At 41.5% G+C, this 9,928-nt stretch overlaps 1 protein-coding gene across 1 annotated transcript in view; it reads left to right on the top strand.

Moving 5' to 3' along the window:
• Nucleotides 1-227: 227 nt before the first annotated feature.
• Nucleotides 228-9,928, top strand: part of SERPINB5 (serpin family B member 5) — a 13,471-nt gene continuing 3,770 nt past the window's right edge. The window contains exons 1-4 of the mRNA XM_031589270.2: nt 228-516; nt 5,758-5,932; nt 8,322-8,459; nt 9,423-9,540. Coding sequence (XP_031445130.1) covers nt 5,759-5,932; nt 8,322-8,459; nt 9,423-9,540 — 430 coding nt within the window. The 5' untranslated portion in view covers nt 228-516; nt 5,758. The remainder of the gene's footprint in view (nt 517-5,757; nt 5,933-8,321; nt 8,460-9,422; nt 9,541-9,928) is intronic.

Raw genomic sequence — 9,928 nt, 5'->3', positions numbered from 1 at the left:
TTGCCATCACACGTTTTGGTTGCCTTCCTGTGTGTCTTTTTCACAATTACAAGTTTTTACAAATCACAGCAATTCCAACGTACCTTGGAGCACTGGTTTTGCTCAGAAAGTCCTTCAGTTGCTCCTTCACTCCAGTACCCTCTCTTTCAGAGTCTTTGCTCCCTCTTGTCTGGTGCCTTTTGTAGGGCACTTGCTGCAGGCAACGTGCCGAGGCTGCTGTTTCCTGCTGGAGCATGTTGTTGTGTTCAGTAGCTGGGCAGACAAAGACAACTCTGGTGTGACTCATACTGCTCCTCCAGTTTAGGAGCTGCTTGAAGAATGATTAAGGGGGAAAAAAAAAAGAAAGAAAAAAAAAGCGAGAGTGTGTGCGTAATTAGGGCTGGGAAAGTGGGAGTGGTGTCAATGAGCAGGCAAGCTAACAGACTCTTCTGCTGAGCAAGGTTTCACCACAGGTCTCTAGTTCTTCGTGTCGGACCCATTTCATTGATTCATTTACCAGGATTATACCCTTGCAAAGTAAGTACAACATTTTTTCTTCTTCTGGTACTTCAGTGCCTAACTAATAGTTATAAAATTTCTGACGTGAAATGTAATCGCATAGAGTGAACAGGATAAGGAAGCTCGTATGAAAAGACAGCATATGAAATTAAAGGTGGATTTTGTCCCAGCATTGCTGTGTTTGTTTGTTTACATTCCTTACCCTTGAAAAGATTCATTGCAAACGGTGAGTGGGGTCTTCAGGTGAGACTGCAAAGGAATTAGAATATTTAGACTATCTGTTGACTGTTCCAAATGGCTTTTCCTGAATCAGAAAAGCAGGCTGTATATGATGCCATGAAAATGCTCCATATCTCTAAGTAGGTGTGGACTGTTTTAGAAGTTTACAAAAGAATATTCTTTTTGTTTTCTGATGGGTTTTGTATGCTTTGCTCTCTTTGCTTTGTCTAAGCCTTGCTTGTTCAAAGGACAAGTACTATAGTCTGCTAATTACCTACTTCATCTTCAGTGTGCTCGTACGGTTGGAAAAATTCACTAACTATGAGGCACCATAAAGCACATTCTTGAGACTCTCTAATTCCTGGCATGACTTTCTCAATTGTGTTGCTGATGGTGCTTTTTCCACAACCTGATGAACACTCTGATCTCACTAAAGTAAAGCATCGGTCTGATATTGTGCGTTCCTCAGAGAAACATCTGTTCAGAGGAGACCATGTATTTGTCACAGTGCTGTGTAGCCTGCCTGGTGGAGAGCTGCCATTTGTGTAGAAGTAGGAAGAAGAGGCTCACAAGAGTTTTGTTCCTTTGTATTTTGTGTTATCCGAGCAAGAGCTCCAGTAAGGTCATGTCAAATGAGCTAGTTTGGAGGGGGAATGTCCCGCTTGTGAATAAGTGTTCTTTCATATCATTGATCTAAACTGAAATGACTGCGGGGTGTTCATTCACAGCTCCTGAGCTGTAGCCCTGGTGCACAGTCCCAGCACCAGCCCAGCTTAGATGGCCACCACCCTGTCTGCCCCAGGTGTGCTCTGCTCAGGGCTCTTTAACAAAGGCAAGAATAAAATAAATGCTTGCTCTGCTTTATCAGATGATTCTTACCACTCAGCTGACGTGACTTGTCAGGTTTCCACAGAAATGTTGCTGTTCTTCTGATTAATTTTTAGAAGATGAAAGCTAAATGTAGCTTTTCGCTTAGTAAGCAAACAGTAAACAAAGCCTTATTGGTTGCATTCAGCAGTGACAAAGCAAAAATAGTGTCTTATGCTACTAAGCACTTTTAAATTATTTTTTTCTGAACTGATTCTAGAGCCTCTCAGCTTCCTCCTGTATCTGAACGTGTTTCTTGAACTCTGTGGCCCCGTCACAGCTTTAAACAAAGCTGGGTGGATCACAGGCTGCCTGTGCATAGAAGGTGCCACCGTGCCGCGGGCCTCTCAGAATGCTGACTTGCTGCTCTCCTGGGAAAGCAGGGACTCAGCCAGAATCCAAACAGCCCTTCTTGAAATTTAATTTCCAATTTTGTTGACTCCTCCCTGTGTGAGAGTTTCCTTGATTACTGATTCGGGAGCTTCGTCTGGTTTCTGGGACCGCTCATGAGCACCTGATGGGCTTTCGTCTTGAGGGGGGGCTCAGCCCTTCTCACTCAGCCAGAACTTGCTGTAGAGGGGTCACTGACACAGCTTGGGCCTTTAAAGAGGTTCACGATTTTGTAATATTTCATGCAGTAAATTCCTTTCAAGCATATGAACGCCATGAGCTCCTATGCGTCATGTGCCATTAATAAATGGAGCATTAAAAAAGAAGACTGACCAGATGCAGTTAAAAAAGATGGTGAGATAGAGATTATTCTTTGCTATCCAGCCCTTACTGAAACAGCAGGGTGAAACTGAGGGTTTTTTTTCCCCCACAAAATCCTCTGAATGTGCATTATATCAGTAGTAGCACTAAAAGAAAGAAATGATAAGAGTGATAAACCTTGCCATTACCAGGAATAGATTATCTTGGCATAACAAAGGCATTGAGAAACATCATCAGTTACTGAGTGAACAGAAGGTCTGTAAAAGGTTCACCACAAAGTACCTTCAGGTTTCCTCACTGAAGAGGAACATAGAAACCTTGCAGAAAATGATTCAGCTTGAATGGTACCAGAAAAAAAAATTTCTATGTCCTGGTGCAGAATTTCACTGGTGTAAGGTAGATGGGTGTCATATAATTTTGCAAAATTTCACAATTTCCTTACTCTGAATCTTTTGTCACCCAGGAGAGTGAAACACAGGTAGCACATGCACATTTTAATATCACTGCAGGTCATTTGCCAATATAGCTGAAAATGCTGATGTTAGAAAGGCTGGATTGCATTTCTGGCATGAAGTCAGAAAGCAACATGAAATGTTTTGAGGTTATTATGATTTCATATAGTTTCTTAGTCTGTAAGGAAGATTTGGAAGTGAAAATAGTATCAGGCCAACCATAACTAAAAAAGGATATTTTACTCCACTAGCAAATGGAATATTTTTCAGGTAAACTGCACACATCATTCTGGCATTGTGAGATTAGGCGTATTGTTTATCTTCGTGAGAGTGGTAGATGTTGAATGACACATTCTTGGTTCCTTGGGTAATTTTCCACAGTCTCCTCAGTGAGAAATGCTTCTTTGACCTGTTGTTCCAAGTGACTCCCCTAGCAGCAGTCCCAGATCTTCATATTTGTTTTTACTGCCTTTTGTCACTATTTTGCCCAAAGCTCTCTTCTCCTTTGACATATGCAGAGTCTATCATTTCTAGCAAGCTTGACTTTTCTGGTAATAAGTTGCTTTTATATGTGAGAAGTTGTGACCACAGGAATGACGTAGATGTTTGTAATGCTGACTGGCACTGAGTTCTCACTTTTACACCCAGAAAAACTCTGAAAACATTTCCCAAACCTCACTCTGACACTACCTTGATTCCTGCTGACACTATAAAACGGGATCTCCCAGGGTAATCTTTGTTACCAAGCATCTTGGAACACTGCCAGTGTTATGGGAGATGGACAGACCCATTCTGCTTGAAAAGGGTCTTACAGGAGTCCTCTACATGTTGCAAACATCTTCCTCTTCATTTTTATTTGGGGATAACTTTCTCCAGTGCTATATATATATATATATTTCATCCTCAAGATAAATTGCTTTCTTTGCATTGGGAGACAATTAGGAAATACTTTGTTGCTAAAACCAACAATCAGAGCACTATGTGAGAGGACAATGCTGGGTAAGTGTTCTTCAAATTTGGATTTAAAAAGTGTTGATTTTATGGCAGTATCCTTTTTCACTTAATTAGATTGTGCAATACATTTCAGTAACCTTTTGTACAGTGTCTTTTAGCTAAAATTAAGCCAGGTGCCTTACTAAATATATAGAATATGTACATATATAAGTTAATGAAAACAAAGACGTGAAGGTCTTTTCTACAGGTCTTACATGGAAATCAAACTTTTCTCTGCTGTGTTGCAGACAAAATACTCCCCTGTTCTGTTACTCCTATAAAAATGTATAAATACCACAGATTATTTTGGAAATCTCTACTCTCAACTACCAAAACTGCCACAGCATCTCTATGCAGTGGTGTCTGATATTCAGCAAAATTTAGACAGCATGGCACTTGCTCTTGAATGCAGATTTTTGTCATTCAAAATGCCATTCCAAATAGGGATGAGAGTGAGTGGTCAGGAGCAGGCATCCTTGCTCTGGAGACAGTTCCATGTCCATATGTCCCATCTTCCCATTTCTGTCTTGCCTTACCTAACTGCTCTCATCTGGTGAGATCTTTACGCATCTGTTGGAATCTAGGATGCAAAAGGTATGAACTAGGTAAATGTTTAAGACTGCAGTATTAAGAAGTCATTTGAGAGAAATCCCTGTCCTTCAGGTGCTTCTTGCAAGATCAGCAAACCTCTCACCAAGGTAATGCTTCAAATAAATAGCTGACTTTCCTGTTTGCATCTACTGTATCAGAGCCTGAAATGTATTGTAAATAGATGTCTGGGTAAGAATAGAACTTTTAAAATCACCTCACCATGCCAGATAAATTCCAATATTTTGTCATTTTTTTTTTCCTGGGGAGAGCACATGTTGAAGAATTTTTTTGGCTTCTGTTTGAAATCTTTGCTCTTTTGAAGTCCCTTGCAGTATTCATCTTCTCCTTTTCCTTTCTGTCTCTTTCAATAGACAGAGCTGTTGAGCACCAGTTTATCAGATTGCCTTTCCCTTTCTTTAGGGACACATGATTTTGGAGGTAGAACAGTGTCAAACTCACTGTGCCAAAGGAGCCACCATCTTCCATATCCATGCTGGTCTTAAGCTCGATATGATATTGACTGAATTCTATGGTTTACCTTTGTTGTCTTTAATCTACACAAATAGAGTTACACCAAAGTGCAGCTTTAGATCTATGAAGCAGTCTGGAAGATTGGAATATTCCATGGCATTCCCTGAACAGGGTCCAGAACATCTGTTGCTTGACACCACCTTTTCCATTCCTGACTACATAGATCAGCTAACTGCCCTGTGGCAATTGCAGTTACTCTGAACTGCTAGGAAAATATTTGCAGTCATCATTGTAAGTGATGAGTGGGCACATAGCAGTATTTATGTAGGAGGCTAAGTACTTAGAGTTTCTAGGATGATCTCAACCTACAGGATCAGGCAGCTTTCTGGAGGGGAGGAAATCACCCCTTAAAGAGAGGACGTGCCACAGCTAAAGCTTTAATGAACAATTAGATGTGAAGCAAGAGACAGGAAAGATTGTGAGACTTTTAAAGGCATATGAAAGCACTAGAAGGGCCCAAAGCATAGGCAAAGTGCCTTGTAAGTTGGCACATTTGAAGAGTATCAATTAAAAACAGATTAAATCCATATGTTATCCAATATGACTTGATATGTGCGGGTCACCCTGACCAACCCAGATTTCTCCACGTACATCTGGTAATACTGGCTCCGTACAGCACGCAGAATTGCCAGCTGTCACTTGAAGGTAAGGGCTTTTACTGAGCCACTCGCATTACCTTGGTTGGGCATGGATGAGACTCTCCTCAAAAGCTGCTGGTGGTGTCTGAGACTGGGCAGGATTGGTCAGGTTTTTTCGCCTTCCACTGTAGGTTCAAGCTGCCCAGTCCCCATACTGGTGTCCAGTCTCCTTCAGCAAGAAAATCAGTGACCTGCCAGCCCCGCTGCAACAGGAGCTCACTCTGTTGGTCATCTCTCTTTATCCTTTTCTGTTTCAGGATGACAATGGATGCTCTGCAACTAGCAAACACTGCCTTTGCTGTTGATATGTTCAAAAAGCTGTGTGAGAAGGACAAAACAGCCAATATTGTCTTTGCCCCGCTATGTACCTCCACGTCTTTGGCTCTGGCATATAAAGCTACAAAGGGTGACACTGCAGACCAAATGAAGAAGGTGAGCTGTTAGCATCCTGCTCTGTAGCTGCAAAATTATGTGGCTATCAGAGGTGGCTTTCCTATTTATTCTGTTAATACTGTACAAGAATGCTGATTCCCTTGTAAGCCAGACAGAAAACTGTCCATCCAAAATTCCAGAATGTTTCCACACTCCATGGCTCCACACAACCAAGGAAGCTGAAAATCACTGGCATATGGAAAAAAAGCTTTTTCAAGCATTTACAAGGTGGATGGGGACATGTCAGTGTCCTCAGCAGTTGCACTAAGGTCTCCTTTCAGCAGAGTGCTGACTATGGCTGAAGGTCACTGCTGAAGTCACTGCATTTTCTGGATAATTGTTTTGTGGTGATTCAGGATTGCCTAAGCTTAACAGGACTGGAAATAATCTTGCCATTACCAGGTAATTTTAGCAGTTCTGTCTGCCATTTCCCCTTTCTCCTGTCATACAGCTAAGAGGAAGATAACGCAGTAGGAGGTAGCACAGCTTGAATAGTAGTTTGGCTTGCAAATAGCTCTAGATGCTCAAGGGTTTTACAGCACCACAAAGCAGCATCATGGTGATGGTGCAATGAGTGTATTGAGGTCGTTCTGTGGTGTGGAGAGGCTGCACGACTGCCTCTGTGAGAGCCAGGATTTACACAGCCCTCTTTTTATTCCAGTGCCCACAGTCTCTACAGTTACCTAGAGGTGAATGAGAAGCAAATTCAGCATGCATTTATATGCTGATTATCACCTGGGTCTCAGGAGCATTCCACGTATTTGAATACATTTTGCTTCCTTTAGCAGTTCCTCCCTGTACCTTTGGTTTCCCTGATGGCACATTGCTGGAGCACAGCCTCGGATGCCTCCACTCATCCTACAAATTGCAGTGAGCCTGTCTACACAGCAACAAAGTGATATATCCACAAAGCCTGCTGGGTGTTTTCCCAAATAGGATTGTTAAAAAAAAATAAAGATGAGTTTTAGATCTTATTTCTAGTTTAAATGACACCCCAAAGCTTCCTCACCATTTCAAAATTCAAGCAGTCTTTCCAATGGAAGAGCTTAAAATATTATCCTGTGCTTAATTTCACTTTCACTTGTGTCTGCAATTTGCACTGGACTGTCCCATAGTAAGTGAACATCCACATTCACAAATAGAGTTCTGTTACATAAGTGCACTTACATTTCACATTTCTCAAGAGGTAATTTACTGTGTCTGTAAAGACATGGTGTGTTCAGGGAGAAAGAGCAGGAGTGAGGCTGAAGGGGAAAAGGTCACTAATGCTGACTGGGAAAGATGATAAGGGTTGGGCAGGCTGTTTTTAATGGAACATGCACTCTCAAAGATCTTGCAACAGGGAGGCACCTAAAAGCAGAGAGTTTTAGGTCATGTTAAAACATCCTGAACTGGGCATGTGATTCCCAGGGGTTGGGAGGAGGTGGGTCAGCAGCCGTATCTCTAGCTTACATTCTGTCTACCAAAGCTCACCTAGTTATCTGATTGATTTCTGCTGAAACTGATAGCATGTGTCAATAATCAGCAAACCTTGCCATCTGGTAAGCAGTTTTCAAAGAAGTAGCCCATTTGCAGAAAGGAAACTAACTGGAATATTTGTTTATCTGGCCTCTAATCTCCAGATTTTTGGACGAGAATGTGAGTTTGATGAAAACATGACTCCACACTGCAGATTTCACTAAATCACATTACTAGTATGAACAGCTCTATGGAATTTTTTGGACTGCTCACAGAAAGGAAACACTTTTGGTTGAAGTTTTGATAGAATCAAGTCTTTAGATTTATGTGGGGATGTCAAATAAATGAATTATTTTTTTAGTAATAAATAAGAGTGAGAGGTTGTATTGTCAGCTTAAATACAAAAAGTCAAAACTCTGGTCACAAACAAACATTATTTATTGCCAAACTGTTAGGCCAGGAGCATGCCCAGAGAAGGACAACAAAGCTGTAAAGGATCTGGAGCACAGGTCTTACAGGAGAGCAGCTGAGGGAACTGGGATCATTTCAGTCTGGAGAAGAAGAGGCTCAGGGGAGACTTTATCACTCTCTACAACTGCCTGAGAGGGGGTTGTGGTGAGGTTGGGGCTGGCTTCTTATCCTAGGTGGCATTAATAGGATGAGAGGTCAATGCCCCAAGTTGCGCCAGGGGAGGTTCAGTTTGGATATTAGGAAAATTTATTTTCTGAAAGAGCAGTGAGGTATTGGAACAGGCTACCCAGGAAGCTGTTCAAGAAATGTGTACATGTGGCACTGAGGGATGTGGTTTGGTGGGCATGGTGATGATGGGTTGGACTAGATCGTCTTAGAGGTCATTTCCAACCTTAATGACGCTGTGATTCTATGATAATAAAAAGAAAGTGATCAGTGATTGTATCATTGTCATTATCAGGTGCTCCACTTACAAGACGTCAAAGATGTTTCTTTTGGGTTTCAAACGGTAACTGCAGATGTTTCCAAACTCACCTCTTTCTTTGCACTGAAAATGGTCAAGCGGCTCTTTGTTGACAAGTCTCTCAGTCCTACCACAGTGAGTACTGCAGAAAAATGCTTGAATTGCTTGACCAACCAGACTTCGATGTTATTCAAAATACATTCTATACTATTACCTTTTACTGGACTAGACTCAAATGATGAACAGCATAATATAAGTTTGTAGGAGGATGATTGTTCTGCTTGACCCGAAGCAATGCAGCCACTGCTACAGTTGCAGTTCTTTCATTAATATGTTTTAGGTCAATAGACGCAGTAGGTTTTGAATACAATGTGACTTCTATGCCACATCAAGGACTTTGCAATATAAGTATGACTGGGAAGGATTTTAAATAAAGATGGTAGTGCAAGTGTAGTTTCTAGTCCACACACCCAAGTAATTACTGCATAAAGAGTAGTTTTCTTAATCTAACTGAGGAGGCGCAAGCCTGGTTATTCAAACAACACAAGTGAGGAAGGTGTTGTTTGGCCATGAAATTTAAGGACCTTGCAAACAACTGAGAAAAATGTTGTATTTGATTTATCAGAGTTGCTTTTGAATAGGGCCCCAAGCAAGGGCAACTTCAGCCTAGAAGTGATATTTCAGAAGACTCACAACCTGCTTAAATGGTGTTATAATTAGGTTGCCTGCTCATTGGTGCCATCCACAGCAGAGAGCACTGTGAGCAACCTGTGGCCTTTGTCTTGTCCCTTTCTTTTGCCCAGGTCTAGATTGAAGGCCGCTTTATCCTTTCAAACTCGGGCAACATGTTTACTCCTGTAATACCAAAGCTACTTCAGCAGCCAGTGTCACTGGATTGAAGACAGTCTTGGGAGCAATCTGTTGAATACGGCTGTGTATCCTGGCTGTCACCTGCTGTTACTTATTAGCTGTGCTTTGTAATATACTCTCCGCCTACACCATAATGAAGCTTGGGATATTGATGTTATAGGCCACGTAAAGAGTCATCTAGTGAAGAGCATTTAAGGGAGGTTAGCTTTGGTACCTCGTGTCTTTCAGGACTTTGTTAACTCCACAAAGAGGCCTTTTCCATCAGAGCTGGAACTAGTGGAGTTCAAAGAAAAAACTGAGGAAACACGACAGAAGATCAACAAATCTCTCTCAGAGCTAACTGACGGTGAGTAGGGCCTAAACTCAGGGATGCTGCTTCCCACTTTGAAGAATGATATCTTTGTCCTCACAACATCTCCTAATTATTGCTTTTAGAAATAAATATATAGTGAAAGCAATGGGACTACACTTATTATTTGGATTCATGAGGATTAGCCACGTTAGCATGCTTTTAAATCATTTACTTTACTACTGTGGCATTTCTAGAGGCAGACCTTGCATTAGCCTTTGGCAAAGCATCTCATTTGTTTTCATTGGGAAAGTGTGGGAGAATGACAGCTCCTGGCTGTGGAGCTTCACAAACATCTGACATCAGTACATCAAATTCTAGTCCCGTTCTCTAATGGAGAGTATGTTCTGGACTCTGAATTTCAGGCTGTTAATTAGTAGCTCAT

Source organism: Phasianus colchicus, chromosome 3, assembly GCF_987193195.1.
Source record: "Phasianus colchicus chromosome 3, bPhaCol1.hap1.1, whole genome shotgun sequence".
Lineage (NCBI taxonomy): Eukaryota > Metazoa > Chordata > Aves > Galliformes > Phasianidae > Phasianus > Phasianus colchicus.
Note: the sequence above shows the minus strand (reverse complement) of the source record. Positions and strands in the feature narration are given on the sequence as shown.